The sequence below is a fragment of the Mytilus californianus genome, unplaced genomic scaffold, assembly GCF_021869535.1.
Source record: "Mytilus californianus isolate M0D057914Y unplaced genomic scaffold, xbMytCali1.0.p SCAF_2, whole genome shotgun sequence".
In the NCBI taxonomy this organism is placed as follows: domain Eukaryota; kingdom Metazoa; phylum Mollusca; class Bivalvia; order Mytilida; family Mytilidae; genus Mytilus; species Mytilus californianus.
The window spans coordinates 62,151,174-62,168,874 of record NW_026262668.1 but is presented as its reverse complement, the minus strand read 5'-3'; the positions used below and the strand labels follow the sequence as shown (position 1 = coordinate 62,168,874).

Below are 17,701 nucleotides of genomic sequence, written 5' to 3'. Positions count from 1 at the left end.
TATATACCGATACCAACATTGAAACCCCTTCGTGTGTAGTTAATACTGTTGAACAACCCCACAAGACAATACTAGTAGTATCATATGAACTTTGGCATCCTCCTGAATTAGATACAAATGGATGCGCTGCTCATTCGGGATCTTTAGTTAACTTGATAATTCAAGTTAGCTTTCCATGCAATTATCAACCTTCAATTTTAATGTTACAATAATATCACTGTGTATCATCGTCATTCATGAAATTCATTGGGTACCACTGAAACGGAAAGAACAGACCAAAAATAAGTAAAAATGTTTCTGAGGACAACGATAAAAAAATTAACGTTTTTATCAAATTAATCGTAAATCTTTCGTGGATTTTTTTAGTAGAATATATGAAAAATCATCATCAGAATTCGAAATTATTTGCACCTACCATAATAAGTGGTCACGTGATGATGTTTTTTTAACTGAAAAGGTGCATTATCCAGGTCTGTCTTTTGGAGTATAAAGCTTTATATAATACCCTATGCGGTAGTCGCAGCCGGATAAATATCCCTGTCACAGTCTCCGTGAGATGTGCTAATGCATACAATTTTATACCAAATATCATAAACTTATCATAAGTGGTTCCCCTTATACTGACCTACCACATGTTATATAGCCTTTTCAATATTTGTATTCCAGCAGTGTTGACAACCTCACGATTTTTCCACTGTAAGTGAAACAAATGCGGGGGGAATTGTCCCTACCTCTGTTTTAGTTACCAGCTTTAACAGAAGACACTTTGTAATCTTTTGTACGAATTAATACTCAGAGTTAAAACTAACACTTTTATTTGAAAGCACATGTAAAATTGTCGATTTTCACCAATAAAGTCAGGAAACCATTATTTTCTTCTTTCTTTGATTTCAACGCTTTTTTGAATTTCGTTATCAAATGAATATTTATTTGATTGTCTGGACACAACTGTTACAGTCCAAGTTAAAACAAGCAAGACAAAAGTTTGACCCAACGTTATATAAATAAACCATTCGGGAGAAAGGTTATCCATTAAGTACCCTATCATTATCGGATTAATCATCGATCCAAGTGAAGCAGAAAACATTAGAAGAGAGGCTACTTTCCCAGTAACAGGAACAAAGTCCTCTTCTGTCCATAGAAGTATCGATGGAAAGAACACCGATATTGAAAATCCCACTGCTGGTGAAAATATCCAAATTCCAGCAGGAAATTCAAACATTGTAGAAAGAAATATTCCGATTGTAGCTATCAATACGATATTGATATAAATTCGTAACAATGTTGATGGCTTAAAATGTGGTACAATGAAAATTGCAGTAAAGCGTCCAAATGCATACGCCGCCCAGTAAACAGAGACAAGATATGAGCCTGTTTGCTTTGTCCATCGGAACTGATTGACGGTAAAAGCTGTAAAAAACCCAAAATACGTGTCTTCAAGTCCATTGTCTATTCCTATAAATAAACTCATTAAAACGAGTATGAGTAATTTAAATGGTAGAGGTAGTTTTCTGTGTCTATTTTGCTTTCCATCCGAGTTCTTGATATTCGTACGAGATTCTGATCTGCTTTGCCAACATAAACATAAAAAGGGAATTGCTGCTAACAGACACAAGCCTGTTGATATCAGGTAAGCTTGGTAAAGAATTGACTCTCGTCCTTCTCCAATATCTGATTTGTAATGGTTAGCATTTTTAACGCCAACAGTCGAAGTAGTAAAATTTAGTCCGTTACTGTTTGTTGTAAATATACCAGACATTCCAGCATTGGAAAACGTTGATTCATATGATTTAGTTGCTGATGGCCACTGTGTTACATTGTTTTCAGATAATGGCGTCGGAAGAAGAAATGGGGCGGTAGTAATTGGTGATAGAATCCCACCTACTGCAAAAGTGAAATGTAGAGTTTGCATATACGATCGGGCAGATTTATCTTCTCGGAACTTCAGAATAAACACAGAATTTCCAGCTGAAAGTTAACCAGTATTTATATAATAACAATAATGCAGACATGATACACTTTCCCGTACGTTTACATGAATTTTTACAGAATATTTTATAGACTTTTTTTAATCTCAGAAGATAAGCCAAAAGCTAGGACATTATTGGTGCCCTCGTGAAAAGAAATTCATCTTTTTATTTTGATTCCTAGATGAGACACGCTTGTTTTCTTTCTATGCTATGTTATGTTTACACTGTTTTTCTTCTACATTTATAACCTAGTGACAAACGCTGATAAATAAAGTTTTACCCTATGTAAAATATGAAACTTTTCTTCAAATTGTCTAGAAGATGCAAATACATATAAAATGTATAATTAACATATGCACCACGAGTTTTATATACTTTAGTCTATCCTCTCTGCTTACTATTAAAAAATAACATTGATAGATGAAATTAAAATTTAGAGTCATATGAAACGAGTTTCTTGTAATTTTAATGTTATCGAAATTATTTAACCAGTACATGCATATATACTAAACTAAGTCCTGTAATGGTCGTTTTTAACGAACATATAACGTATTAACGACACATTATATTGCATTCAGTGCTGTTGATCGCAAGCTTATTAACTTTCGAGTGTGTTGCCGAAGATTACCAGATCGTGACATTGATAAACAATCAACACAGAGCATGTGGAGCACGTGAAAATAAATAAATTGTTAAGAGTCGTGATATGTTTTTTTATATTTTTTTGCGTTACCATTTATTCATTAAACTATTCCTTAACAGTTGTTAAATGATTTGTTGTATTAATTTTTTTTTCTGTATATGATGATTATAATACAAACCTGCATCCAATAAACCAGCTCCTATTCCTTTAAAAACGTGCATTAATACCATTACTTCATACATTACACAAAAAGGTATTGCAGCTGTTGTAGATGCCATTAGTAAAAGGCTTATTAAAATGATCAAAAATGCATTCATTCGTTCGAATATTCCACCACTTATCAATGCACCACATAGATAACCAATGAAAGTTGCTGTTACAAACAAAGAAGCTTCTTCTAAAGTACTGTCCGTTATTTCCTGAAGATCCAATAAGGAAGGTCCAAGCTGGCCCATAACCCATCCCTAATTAATAAAAACAAAGTTGAGGGAGTATTTTATCGAATATTAAATGTTGTAGGTATAAATTGAATGGAATAAAATACAACAAAACTTGAACTTCATTTAAATTGAAGCCCAATATTACCATGGCAGAATGATAAAGACAGAATAATTTTTTTTGGTATTGCCGTTCTCATTTTTATTCTTGATTCCATATAGTGTCTTCTTCTACTTGTGGTCACTACATAAGGTTAGCGGAAATAATGCAATCTACTTACCACCGTCGCCATTCCAAAACACAACGTAACAAACACAATACATTTCCGTCTAAATATAGGATCCTTTGACAATTGCTCCCAGAACGGTTCAACATTTGTTTTAATGACATTTGGTGCATTGGATGTATCAGAATCTTTACGAAAGACATCTATGTCAGCTAGAAATGAAATATTAGTTATTCCACAACTTCCATAACGGTTCTCATTGTTGATGCCGTTTTTTACTTCTTCTTCCTCTGAAGTCTTACAATGAAACATCGTTTTTTGGTCCATTCTTTAACATTTTTGTCAAATCTTGATTGAAAAATTGATCCACTTGGCATAAGATCGAAGGGTCAAAAGTTCATTGATTCCTGTTATTATTTTATATACGCATTTATTCACTGTAACAGATGTCACTGACAGTCAATACAAACAGATCATCAATAAATATAGTACACCTATGCCCATGTCCAAACTTCATCTTATATGGAGCTTTAAAATTTGGGGAAGCGCTCCATATAATAAAGTGAGCACGATAAACGCTTTTACAACCCGATAAAATTATAAAAAGCAGTATTCAATTCTTATAATTACTTTTTATACAACAACCATGTTATTAATAGTTATATCAATCTTTTCGTTTGTTTTCTATGCATTGTCTTAACATTGTCATGGATTGCTCGTGCAGTCATAGATAGCTGTTGTATGTTATACAGAAATAAAAAATATGATAATGGAGTGCCTCGTGATAGTTGTCAGCCAATCAAAATTATGGATTCTAATGAAACATACATGTAATGTAATTATTATCCTATAAACACTTTAGTTACTCCGGTTGTAGTAATGATATTAACTGTGGTACGAAATCATTTTCGAGTTTCTGTACTTTGATACTGTTGTATTTCATAATTCAAACTGCTTTTGTCCCACTCAAATTGTCCTTAATGCAAAAAGTTAATTTTCAAACATGATTTTTAAACTTTTATCTGATCTTAAGCGAGGCAATGATAATGAAAAAATATTGAAACTCCATAGTACAATTCTTTACAATATATATATTATTTATTTATCAGATGTGCTTTAAACTTTCCCCTTTATCTACTATGTCTGAAATTAAGAGTGACAACCCGTTCCAATTGTTTGGAATTGAAAAAGTAGTAAGGATGGAAGAGTAGAGTTCGTTAAATTTTATGAAACTTAATAATTCTATCATATCGCGGCCACATTCGTGCCTCGCCTGTCTTGAAGGTAGATAACTAACTTAATGAAAATATATAATACAACAATAACAGGGAACATAATGAAATATATAGTATCTTTCCATGAAGTATAATCGATGTACTTAAAGAAAACTGTAACTTTTTGTATTATGATACATGTAGATCCAATATAGATATACACATTTAAATAAACAAGTCAGGAGCCTGTAATTCAGTGGTTGTCGTTGGTTCATGTCTGTCATATTTCTTTTTCGTTCATTGATTTGTTATTATAAATTAGGCCGTTAAGTTTCTCAATTGAATTGTTTCATATTTTTCATGTCGGGGCTTTTTATAGCCGACTATACGGTATGGATTTTTCTCAATGTTGAAGGCCGTGCGGTTGCCTATAATTGCTTACATCAACTTTATTTGAACTTTGGTGGATAGTTGTATCATTCGCAATCATACCTCATCTCCTTATTTTTATAAAACAAATGGGAGAAAACATACTTGTTTCTATTCTAGAGCTATTTTTAAAAAATACGGACAAAGAAAGAGGAATACAAATGCAAAATAAGACTTGAATCATTTCAAAATTTGTGTTTACTGATAAATGATTACTGATACATGTAATATAGCGTGGTCGCCGAAGTTGTTGTTTTTAAGTCGCAAATATGTCATCATTAGAATATTTGACAAACATGGTCATCTAGCATATATGTTTTTGTAAAATTAAACATTACATCGTCATGTCATAAACTTTAGTCGTTGAGCAGATAATAATGAGTTATTTTAACTTGAAATTTCATTTAAACAGTTGATATTTTCTCATCTGTTTTCTCATGGTAGACAGAAACATCAAAAAGACCTTGTCCATATAACATAACTTTTGTATTTACCAGTACAATAAATGCCCAGCATAAGAATATCCATATTAAAAAACGTAGTTTGAATTCTTTGTCTGTTGATAACCTCCCCTTGAAAGAATCCGGAATATTCTTTATGTTACCGTCAATCATTCCAGTTTCTTCACTTTCGTCATTTACCCTTTGTTTATCTTGCCTTTGCTCATCCATATCACCACATTGTCTCTATGTGACTTGACAATTTCCTATAGGGTATCACGTCACTATTTTAAAAGTACTAGTAATTCAGTTAGCCTGAAGGTATAATATTAAATATTTCATTATTAAACATTATATAAATATGTGATGCTCTCTGCTTTTATATGTGTGATATTTTCATGCATAGTCATGTTTATTTGCTTTGAATGATGTTTGCATGCTTAAAATTTCTGTTTGCTTTTGATCTGCTACTTAATGTGTTTTACATGCTTTTTAAAATATGTACTTTGAATATCAAATGTGCTTTTTAATGTGTTTTGTTTGTGTTTTGTATGATTTTTGTGTCGCATGCTTTATTCGTGTCTATAAATTACATTACATGTATGTTTCATTAAAATCCGTAATTTTGATTGGCTGACAACTATCACGAGGCACTCCAATATCATATTTTTTATTTCCGTATAAAATACAACAACTATGACTGCACGTGCTATCCGTGACAATGTTGATACAATGCATAGAAAACAAACGAAAAGATTGATATAACTATTAATAACATGGTTGTTGTATAAAAACTAATTATAAGAATTGAATAGTGCTTTTTATAATTTTATCGCGAGGCACTCCAGTGTCAAATTCTATTTCCGTATAAAATACAACAGCCATGACTGCACGTGCTATCCGTGACAATGTTAAAACAATGCATATATAGTAAAACAAACGAAAAGCTTCATATAACTCTTAATTGTATGGTTGTAGCATGTAATGTAATTATAAGAATTGAATGCTTCTTATTATAACTTTATAGGGGTGTAAAAGCGTTGATCGTGCGCACATTTTTAGAATGAAGTGCCTGCGTCACCATTGTCTGAGCAGAAAGTTGATGAACCAGGGTTATGTCAAAGAACGCCTCTTCCTTTTTCTAAAAAAAAGTTCATCGGAAGATACCAAGACCTTGTTGATAAATATTCTGTATCGACTTCACAAATTATACATGATGGTCTCGGAGTATAGATTGTAGGTGCTAACGTTATTCATCATCTTAATTACGTGTTATAGTGTTCTTTTTATTTGTCTTTGTATATTTTAACCTTTAATGTTTAGTCCATTTTTGGTAATATACTTTTGGCGTGGCTCGGTATTTATACATCCCGCCATTGTGTTATTGTGCTATGGTCATTTTTTGTATTCTTGTCTTTCATTTTTTCTAATGTACTTTGTCTATATTCTATTTTGTTTTTCTTTGTTGAAATAGTTATTTGTTTTTATAGTGATTAAGATTATAATACAATGTTGACTGCTGTACCTCAATTTTTGACATTTTAACCTATTATATCTGTTTGTTTTGCTCACTCGTTGTTGTCAATATAATGGAATGCTATGCGACTGTCATACAAGTGAGAGGTTTTTCTAGCTTTAAAACCAGGTTTAATCCACCATTTTTTTACATAAGGAAATGACTGTACCAAGTCAGGAATATGGCAGTTGTTTTCCATTCGTTTGATGTGTTTGAGCTTTTGATTTTGCCACTTGATAAAGGACCTTCCGTTTTGAATTTTCCTTGGAGTTCGGAGTTACTTTTCTTTTTACACGAATTTTGAGTATTTTGCAAAAACAGAGATTTCATGGTAGTCTTGTTTTTTTATCGATTAGAACCAAATTAGTATCATTTATAGAGGACCTTCCATATTTCATATCTGCCAAGTGAGGTTAAATTGGCAAAGCAGCTTCAGAGAGCAAACAAAAATATCTAATTTCAGTTTTCATGGGGAAATGTTTGAAACTAATGTCGCCATGTTTGCCAGCCGATCAATATTAATTGTGGTTGATATGTAGGGGGTCTTCCAATCATCAATCCGTAAAGTTTCACAATAAAAGAATTTTGAAATTTGACCTATCAGAATTTAAGATTGCGTCTGGCGGTCGCAGAATATATGAGATACTTATATAGTATGAATGTTGCTTAAATTCAAATATTGTATGTTTGTAAATATTGTCATGTTTGTCTTGGTAACAACCCAATATTTGGATTTTACACCAATAAAATGATTTGATTTGATTTGATTTGGTGGTTCTATTTTTCGTCCAATCGGAACCAACAGAGGATCATTTGAAAGCTGGTTTAAATTCTCCATTCATAGAATTGCAGAAAAGATGAACATTTTACTTTTCCACAGGGTTTCAATGATAACCATGTACCACCAAGCATGACCGCAATGTTTTCCACCGATTAAAATTAAATGAGGAATGTGTACACGGTCTTTAAATCATTTTAAATCCACTAAAATTTCAAAACATTTTGTCTGGTAGTTTTAGAGGGGAATATTTTTTTTAACTTGAAGGATTGTCTCTAGTGGCCAACTTTTCATCCGATCAGACTGAAGTTATGATCATTTGTAGAGGACCTTGTAAACATCATTCCTGGATAGCTTGATTATATTTGGCAAAGTATATTGAGAAAAGAAAATGAAAATGTGGCTTTACCGTGGGGCTCAAATGTAAATTAACGTCCCTATATCCAAATTGCACCGAGTACCCAATTTGCACCTATTTTGCAAACAAAAAAGGCAGCGAAAATCTAACTTACAAGTTTTCATAGAGACTAAATAATTTGTATTTCTATAATTTGCCATTAAGCACGTCTTTCAGCATAGCTAAATATATTTAATTATGCACAAAACAGTCACATTATATATCAACAGACGAAGTATCCATTGCAAAAAGCTAAATCTACGGAAACGTCGCATGCGACGACAACGAAAAGTCAACTTTTGAAAATGAACAATTAAAGTATGTCCGAGGTATTTATTTCTTACAAAATGGGGCCAATGAATAGTAACATGGATTATTGTCAAATCATTCTAAAAATGTATATAGATTAGCTTTTATTTCCGACTTTTACGGTTATGAATCTAAGCATAGATGCCATTTATATAAGTACTCCTCATTACAGAATCTTGAGTCGTTCGGAGGTCGATTCAAACCCATTTTTCTATGATTCAGTATGGATTCAAAATTAAATTTGTGGAACTATATAGTAAATAAGGATAAATCTGCAAAATAAACACAGAATGGAAATTTTTGCCTGGATCTTAATTGCATGAAATATTTGAACCAGAAGTTAGGCAAATAATCAATCATATTTTCAAACGATAAATAGCTTGTTTCTGATATAAAGTAGATAATTTTTATTAAGCCATGCTCATAATCTTTCATAAACTCATTCAGTGTTCTTTTAAAATGATATCTTAGTGATTTCTGATTGTAAAAAATATTAACCTAAGATGCATATTTCCATGAGCACGCCCAAGACCAGAAGTTTGGGAAGCTAAAAATTAAACTGACGTTTTAGAGATGAAAACTAAAGGGACCTAAACAGAACAAAACTTGTCTAAGATAAACGTTGCCAGATGAAATTGCTAGCTAAGTTAACGTGCAATTACATACTGTCCTCGAAATATATTTGCATTCGCCGCGTTCTGTAAATTAGCAAATTCCAGATAGATGAACTTTGTGCAGAATGATAAGGACTTCATAAATTAAAGAAAAGTGATAGCCTTTATACCCCCTTGAAAATAAAAATACGAAACTATTGGTAGTTCCGTTGAAATTGATATCATCTAAACGTTAAAATTACTTACTCATAAATGTGCTCTATGATCCCAAGACCGAATATTTATGTTTAATGTAATTATTGGTATACCGTGTGTAGATAACAAGGTACAAAGTATAAAACCTGTTTATTCTAATATATGTGCCCTTGTTACTTTATATAATGAAATAATGTATTACCGTAAATTGTGAGCTGTGATTGTATGTTTAAGAATTTTAGTACATTTGTATTGGGCGCTTTAAAATAACTTTAATAGTCGCCCAAATAACTTGGTTGACTATCGAGGAATATCTGGGTCATCAGTGGCCAAATTATATGGTCCTGTTGAACCCAATTCAACATATAGCATGTATCAGTAAAAATTTATCGCCGGTCATTCAGGTCATCCAGGTCATAACGTATTTGGTTTTCAAAAACAATACTGTCACTATCATTGCATAGGCATAAATAAATCCTTCAGTTTAATTAATGGTTAAAAAATAACCAAGTCTAACTTGAAAAAAGTTGGGAAGCACTTCCCCAATGAAATGTGCATTTCCAACCCCTTTTGTGTAAGGGAATCAAGAAAGAAAAATAGAGCCTTACCTTCAGGTTTAATTGTTTATCTTTTTCTCGTCTTATATATTCATGAAATAGTTGACACTGGACGTGATGCTTATATAATAACCAATCTTAACCTTAATCTTATATACGTGCTCCTTACAACTTGTTGTTTCTGATTAGGTATCTTGTACTACTACAATGTAATTGACTTATGAATATTGCGTATTATCTGCCAGACCTTTGATCTGAATATTAAAACCGAATCTTCAACGGTGGTCATGTTACATATGAAAATTAATGTAGATCAGAATTTTGGCTTCAAGTCGCAAATATTCAGAATTCAACGAGCTGAAAAGTTACTGTATATATTTGAAAGCTGTTCAGTTTGATGTGAATACAAAAATAACTTATAAAAATAAGGAGATGTAGTATGATTGCCAATGAGACAAATATCCACCAAAGTTCAAATGAAGTCGATGCAAGCAATTATAGGCATAGTCGGCCGCAATTTTCATAATTATACATATGACTTGTAGAAGTCATAGTTTTAGTAGAAGTTAATTTTTGTTTCAATAATATATATTCAATTATACAAGATACAATGTTTTTACATTATCTATATAGCAGTCCCGAGTTACATAGATATATAGTGACTAAACTAAGAAACAATCTCTAAATCACCCAAAATACAGACACAAAAAGATGTCAGCAATCTTAAATTCTAAAAGGTACAACCAACAAATAACAAACAAAACAACCAACCAACACATTATGCATAAACAAAGACAACCTCTTTTAAAATATTTAAGACCGTGTGTGATGTCGATTAATTATAAAAAAAAAACCAATTACAGTGCATAACAATCTCGAAACAAATATAAATATAAAAATAATAAGCATATGTTGTACGATTGATTAGAGACAACTCTCCACCAGAGACCAACTGACGTAGAGGTTAATAAATGGGGAATGTGTCCATTGGACACAGATGATGCCCCCGGTTGCATATTACGTTATAAAGGGACATAACTCAAGAACGGTAAAAGTGACGCTACCCAAATGTGTACTTGATCTGAGTTTTGTGGTAATAAACATTGTGTATAAGTTTCATAATATTTGGTTGAGGCAAACTTAAGTTAGAGAACCAAAACAAAAAATTCAGCATTTTTTCCATTTGTAAAGGGGCATAACTCTAGAACGGTAAAAGTGGCGCCACCAAAATTCAAACTTGATCTGTTTTTGTGGTAATAAGCATTGTGCATAAGTGTTATGTCATTTGGTTTAGGCAAACTAAAGTTAGACAACGGAAACGAAAAATTCAGCATTTTTACCATTTGTAAAGGGGCATAACTCTAAAACGGTAAAAGTGGCGCCACCAAAATTCAAACTTGATCTGTGTTTTGTGGTAATAAGCATTGTATTTAAGATTCATAACATTTGGTTGAGGCAAACTAAAGTAAGAGAACGGAAACAAAAAATTCAGCATTTTTTCCATTTGTAAAGGGGCATAACTCTAGAACGGTAAAAGATACGCAACCAAAATTCAAACTTGATATGTGTGTTGTGGTAATAAACATTGTGTATAAGAGTCATAACATTTGGTTGAGACAAACTAAAGCTAGAGAACGGAAACCAATTTTGGGACGTACGTACGGACGGACGGACGTACAGACGGTCAAGGGTAAAACGTAATGCTCCATCCGCTACGGCGGGGGCATAGCAACTATATAGGTCACCGTACGGCATTCAACAATTAGCAAAACCCATACCGCATAGTAAGCTGTAAAAGATCCCAAAATGACAAATATAAAACAATTCAAACGAGAAAACTAACGGCCTGATTTATGAATTAAACAATATAAAACGAAAAGAATGTCTTTTTTATATGCAGCTTCAATTTTGCAGCTTTTTCTATACTCATTTGGCCATTACATAATCTAAAAAAAACTCGTCTAAGACACAAAACCTTTCTTCTGTAAAAATGTCTGAACAAAAACAGAATATGGTTATGTATTTATTATTATATATATAGATATTGGTAGCATGTTCATTTTCTTTTAAAAAATAAGAAGGGTACTACATGTACAAAGTTTTTACTTCTAATGACATTAATGCAATTTCAAGATAAGTTGTATTTACACAGTACTTCCCATGTCTGGGTTCGAAGCATCATAGACTTCGTACAGTGAAATGTAGCCATTCCCGTGACCAACTGCCATTTTAGGACAGGAAGAAGGCGAAAAGTCGATAAATCGTGGAGTCTTTTCCAGTAACGAATTCTGCCTTACTTCATCGTATACAAATGAAGAGGAGTCAACAAAGTAAATGTGATTCTTTCTTGTGTCAGCTACAACAAATAAGTTTTTATATAATCCTATTCCTTGTGGATCCCCTAAATTCCTACTAATCGAACCATCAAAGACGCTTTCATGAGCTCCTTCCATGGTCATGAAAATTACACGCGACGTTTTGTAATCAGATATACCTATTATCCCCTGTTTGTTTACTCCAACAGATCTTGGGTAACCTAATCGAACAGCGTTTGACCCATTAAATGTTCGTAAAAAGTTTCCTTGATGATCGAGAATGTCTACTGCGGGCAAGGAAAACGGGTTAGTAGTACCACAAACAAACTGCATTTTATTCTCATTAAACGATAAACATGTGTAGCCTTTGTTGGTTAATTTAGTACTTTCAACACTGATTTGGTAATTAGTCATTGGGTCGATTGTGTATATAGAAAGGTTTCTCTTTTTGGGAAAAGTTACTGCCATATATACACACGACTGTCGTGGCAGTCTGAAAACTGTACATCCATATGGATCGCAATTCAAGTTAATAGCATTCATACAAGATCCTCTCGTATTAAAAACTTTGGCTGTTTTGTTTCTTTTATCTATTGCAATCAAAGCCCTTTTATCTATCCAGCATAAATCTCCTAAAATAGGATTCTCTCTGTCTTTTCCCCTTAATCCTACAGTAAATTTAGTAAGAGGATAAAACCTTAACCTGTTGTCATCACCTGGCGTTCCTGGTGGTGTTATTGATACTGAGGATACACCGTGCGTTAAACCTCTGGGTACTAATGGTGTTGTGAAAAAGTCGTCGAAGTTCGAAGCAGATGGTACATGTTGATACGGAAATTGTTCCTGCAATCCTGGAGAGTTATTTCTTCCGAAATCATTGGAGTTTGGTTGTGGAAAGGTAAAGTGTTCCTGAGACACCGGTGAATTACTAGTATTTCGTATAGAATCGTTGGAGTTTGGTTGTGGAAAACGATATTGATTCTGAGTTTCTGGTGAAGTATTTTGACTGTTTGAATATGCCGTGCTACTACTTTTGGTCAATTCTGGGTATGGCGGTGGTGGTTCGTCTTCCGGTTGGTAATCACTGTTTGTATCAGGAGGTGACACTCTTATCACTATTCCTGTTGATGGTTCATTCCTAATAGCAACATTAGTGGCTGTTGGTGTAATATCAGTTGATCCAGTATTTTCATTGGTTACGGAATGGTTGTCGATTCTGGTGTGGTATCTTTGCGATATATTGCTATCACTGGGTATCACCGTGCCAGACGATCTTGTACTAGAATTAATCAGCTCAACATTTATAAGATCCCCCTCTGTCAACATATCTTCGAATTCCGTGTTTATAACAAAACGAATTTCATTTTCATCCAGAACATATTGCTTAATTGTTGTAGCTTTAGTAGTAAAATCTTCCAAGGTCGATATCAAAACATCAAGGTTCAAGTAACTAGCAAAGGAATTCAATTTATCGGCATCTTTAAAGAAACTGTTCACAGATGCAAAACATGGACCCAGGCTTTCCAGCAACGAAAAACTAAGTTTCGTGTATTGTGTGATAGTTGCCATTTCAGTATCATTGAAGATTTTAAGTTTGTCTAAGACATCTTTTTCATGTTTCGCTAAATAATCTAATAGCTGCATTTTTAAATCTGCAAAATACTTCATGATGCCTAATACAGTTTCGTCTTTCTTTGACAACTTCTGACGTTCGCGGGATTTTAAAGATTCACAAATTTCAGTCAAGTCTCGATTTGTGGTTGACAATGATTCTTTAACTCTTGTTTGTTGCTTATTCAGAACTTCTGTCATTGCCTCTTTGGTAAGCTTTTGACAAAACGGTCTGTTCGTTTTGCAGATTTCGCATGCAAGATCAAAACTATCTGTGTAAAAATACTCGCACAAATAATTCGGATGTTTCCTACAGGCTACCGTCCCAGCTTTTTGAAAAGTAGAAATTCTTTCATCAGTAAACACAGAAGCTGCTCCTAAATTTTCTAAAACCGAATTATTAAGAGAAGAAGCTGACGACATAATCTTGCATTTACACGTCGGACAAAATATTTCCCCGTGGTTTAAGTTCTGGTTGATAAGCCCATTCAAACAATCAAAACACAAACTGTGCATACATTCAAGAGTCCGGGGATCACAACACTCTCGTTTACAAACACCACATGTTCGTAGGAATGAAATAATATCAGAAATAACATCAGCTGATGCCATGTTGGTCGTCTTTGTGCTTTAAACCGTCTTACCCTGGAAGAAAAACAAGAGTTTAAAAGTTGTGCTGTTATATCCAATGTTAGTTTCGTAAAAGACAATTCACTACAGAGTAAATATATTTCATGAAAGAGGCATAATAGACTATTTTTTACGTCCCGGGACATAAATGTTTATAACCATTCAAGTATTATCCACAATGTTATCGGAGTTCTATATTAAAAAAAAAGTTGTCCCGTGTCCCCTTCTAAAAAATAAGCTAAGACATAACTTAGTCTATTTAGACAACTTAGTTTCTATAAAAAAATCTTTAAGTTTGTGCTAAAAAAGCATGGTGAATGTGATAGGTTAAAGATCAGATGACACCAATTTGCAAAAATGTGTTTTTTTAAGCAGACCATAGTTGACTCCTGCATTGTATTTTTACATGGAAAAGAACTAAACTCTAAACGTCATGTGATACTGTTACATTGCCGATACCCATTCATCAGTTGCGTTTATAAAAATTCAAAAATAACAACAAGCGTCTCATTTTAGTCTTCTCAAGTGGGTCTTCTCGGAATTGTAGCTTAACTTTTCAGGTAGAACCAAAACATTAAGGGACTTTGCAAAATTCAGATATAAAAATTATGCAAATGCATACTGCATAAAAATTGTTCAAATGCATACTGCACTGTACCAAATCGGGACTGACCATTCTGATCCATGTGTTCCATCTGTTTAGTACGTTGTGCAGTGAATCCGGACAGTATATATCTGGTGAAATTACACCCAATTCTTAAGATTCCTTCTGAACATCTCATATACACGTTTCAGATACTTCGTGACATTCTTCATATATATATTTTGACCGGTGGCATATTTGACCAGCAGTTGAAGTTGTTGACAGCATTTTCAATTAACAATTTTACCGTTTATCGCATTTACATGATATGTGTATCAACATACAGACATCTTATACGTTCAGGTATTTCACATCCAATCTTTTATGGTAATATTCTATACAAAGCACAAAAATGTAAACATTCACATCAAAAGCTAACCAAACCTTTAAACAGACTTATTCAGAAGGGATATAGCTACAATACCGTTATCAGGTCATTAAAGATGGCATATTTTGGTATTTATATTGATTCACTCATAGGGTCTTTGCATCGGAAATACACATTTATTCTAAAACCAGTTGTTGGCATGATATGGGTTATGTTCTCATATATTTTATGATGGTATGATACAAAACCCCTAACTGGAGGGATTGTGCTTGATTTTCATATGATGAAGACATAATCTTTCAATCAGTTTAATTGAGGTCTGGAGCTGGCATGTCAGTAACTGCAAGTAGTCCTTTGTTAATTTATGTATCACTAGAACACACCCGCGAAATCGCAGGCATTAAGAGCGTGGTTGAAAGTATGTAAACTGTTGTAGGATGAATTTTTGTAAAAGATTTTATGACTGAAGAATTTCAGGAAAGGTATCAAAAGTCATAGGTACTTGGGGACAGGACAATTTGTTTAGTCCTCCCCCTTTTCTCAAAATCCGTTATTTTTTTGTTTTCTATTAATTTCAATTATTTTCGCGTTTTTTAACTGTATACTACATGTACTATGAACAGACATATACTATAATCTCTATATAATATACAGTGGCGGATCCAGAACTTTTTATAAAGGGGGCGGCACTGACTGCCATAAGAGGGGGTCCGCTACAGTCATGATTTAGTGATTCCCTATATAATCTACTAAATTTTTCCCACGAAAAAGGGGAGGGGCGCCCCTACCCCCTCCCCTGGATCCGCCTATGATATATGGCCGCAGTAACCTTGGAATTGATAGTAATTAGTAAATAGAAAATACATTTTATTTATAGTATATGTATGTTCATAGTATACAGAAAAAGCGAAAGTAATTGTCCTGTTCCCAAAGTATCTTTGAAAATTATGTGTAATTTGAGGTCGTAATTTTAAACAGTCCTAAAGGAAACGAAAGTCTTGTCTATGACTTAAAAGTCCGTCCGATGACGGAAACAATATCCGGACGCCTTTATTTTCGTTTTATTCCCAAAATAACACAAACGGAATAATCATAAGCGAGGATGACAAATGCGACTATGCATAGTACCTATATGACACAAAGGCTTGATGATTAATTTATTGTGGAAGGAAGAGAAGCGACACACAAAATGAAGTCTTCTCATTTAATAGTATAGATTGTCATTTTGCTTAGTTTCTTTTGTTACCTATTCTGACATCGGACTCGGACTTCTCTTAATCTGAGTTTTACTGTGCGCATTGCTGTGTGTTTGTTTATTCTACATTGGGCTAATAGCTAGAGGTATAGGGGGACGGTTGAGAGCTCACAAAACACGTTTAACCCCGTCACATTTTTGCGCCTGTCCCAAGTCAGGAGCCTCTGGCCTTTGATAGTCCTGTATGTTTTTTTTATTTTAATTCATTTATATGTTTTGTAGTTTAGTGTGACGTCGAATCCCGCCTCCGGGTACGGGATTTTCTCACTGTGTTGAAGACCCATCAGTATTGGCCTTCGGCTGTTTTCTGCTCTTTGGTCGGGTTGTTGTTCCCATTGCCATTCTCAATTTTATTAGCATATGTACAACCTTGTGTTTATAAATTCATTTGCATTTGGACTCAGTAATAAAACCTTAACAAACACTGAAAACACAATACAGAAATGTTTACATACCTGTTGTTTATTTATATGTTTAGACTACTAGGTCAAGCCAGGTAAAATTGTGGTTGTCTCCCTTATAGTATGACTACATATGTAAATGCTCTTTTGTTCCGACGTTGGAAAGTTCCGGGCGGAAAGAACTAACTAGCCGAAAAGTTCCGGAGGAACTTATTAACTAGTTACTTTGTTCTTCCTCTGGTTTAAAAGTTCCACCGGAACAAAGTGACTAGTTGAAAAGTTCCAACGGAACATATCAACTAGTTAGAAAGTTCCTTTTTGGCAAATAAGTCAAAACCGGAACTAACAAACTAGCCCAAAAGTTCCAACGGAACTTATCAACCAGTCACAAAGTTCCATTTGGAGAATTGATGCAAAGAACCACATGAGGAGGGGGGTATTCTTCCCTCTCTTAAGGGTACTATGAATACAAAATTTGCATGATAATGCAACTTATTCCGTTTTATGTGAGCTATGAAATACAACTTAAATTTAGCATATTTGTCCCCAAAGAAACTCTTTCAGTGCGTTGGGTATTCTTGTAAATTAATGATTTGCTCTTATATATACTGATACTCATTCTTCTCCCTCTTTCTACAAAAAGGACGAAATATGGTATATTCGGAACGATGTAACTAGTTGTTCTGTTCCGCCAGAACTATTCAACTAGCTACATTGTTCCGGGACTTTTCAACTAGCTACTTTTTTCTTTTTTCCGGAACTTTTCGACTGCACTCGGAATAAAACAACTAG

General features: G+C 33.6%; 2 protein-coding genes across 2 annotated transcripts; both read right to left on the bottom strand.

Moving 5' to 3' along the window:
* Positions 1-798: 798 nt before the first annotated feature.
* Positions 799-3,099, bottom strand: LOC127730176 (sodium-dependent glucose transporter 1-like). The gene is made up of 2 exons (XM_052238437.1): positions 2,792-3,099; positions 799-1,968 (listed from the first exon to the last, which is right to left on the bottom strand). The coding sequence occupies exons 1-2, from the start codon at positions 3,066-3,068 to the stop codon at positions 869-871; spliced, it is 1,377 nt and encodes a 458-aa protein (XP_052094397.1). The 5' UTR covers positions 3,069-3,099; the 3' UTR covers positions 799-868.
* Positions 3,100-11,594: 8,495 nt separating this feature from the next.
* On the bottom strand, positions 11,595-17,002 carry LOC127730175 (uncharacterized). Its single transcript, XM_052238436.1, has 2 exons — positions 16,964-17,002; positions 11,595-14,297 (listed from the first exon to the last, which is right to left on the bottom strand). Exon 2 carries the CDS (start codon positions 14,262-14,264, stop codon positions 11,871-11,873), a length of 2,394 nt encoding a protein of 797 aa, XP_052094396.1. The 5' UTR covers positions 14,265-14,297; positions 16,964-17,002; the 3' UTR covers positions 11,595-11,870.
* Positions 17,003-17,701: the final 699 nt, after the last annotated feature.

Excerpts from the sequence above, each read along its gene's own strand:
- LOC127730176 (XM_052238437.1), bottom strand. The coding sequence starts at position 3,068 with ATGGGCCAGCTTGGACCTTCCTTATTGGATCTTCAGGAAATAACGGAC. Across the intron at positions 1,969-2,791 it reads AGCTGGTTTATTGGATGCAG|CTGGAAATTCTGTGTTTATT; the intron begins GTTTGTATTATA and ends GTTAACTTTCAG.
- LOC127730175 (XM_052238436.1), bottom strand. The coding sequence starts at position 14,264 with ATGGCATCAGCTGATGTTATTTCTGATATTATTTCATTCCTACGAACA.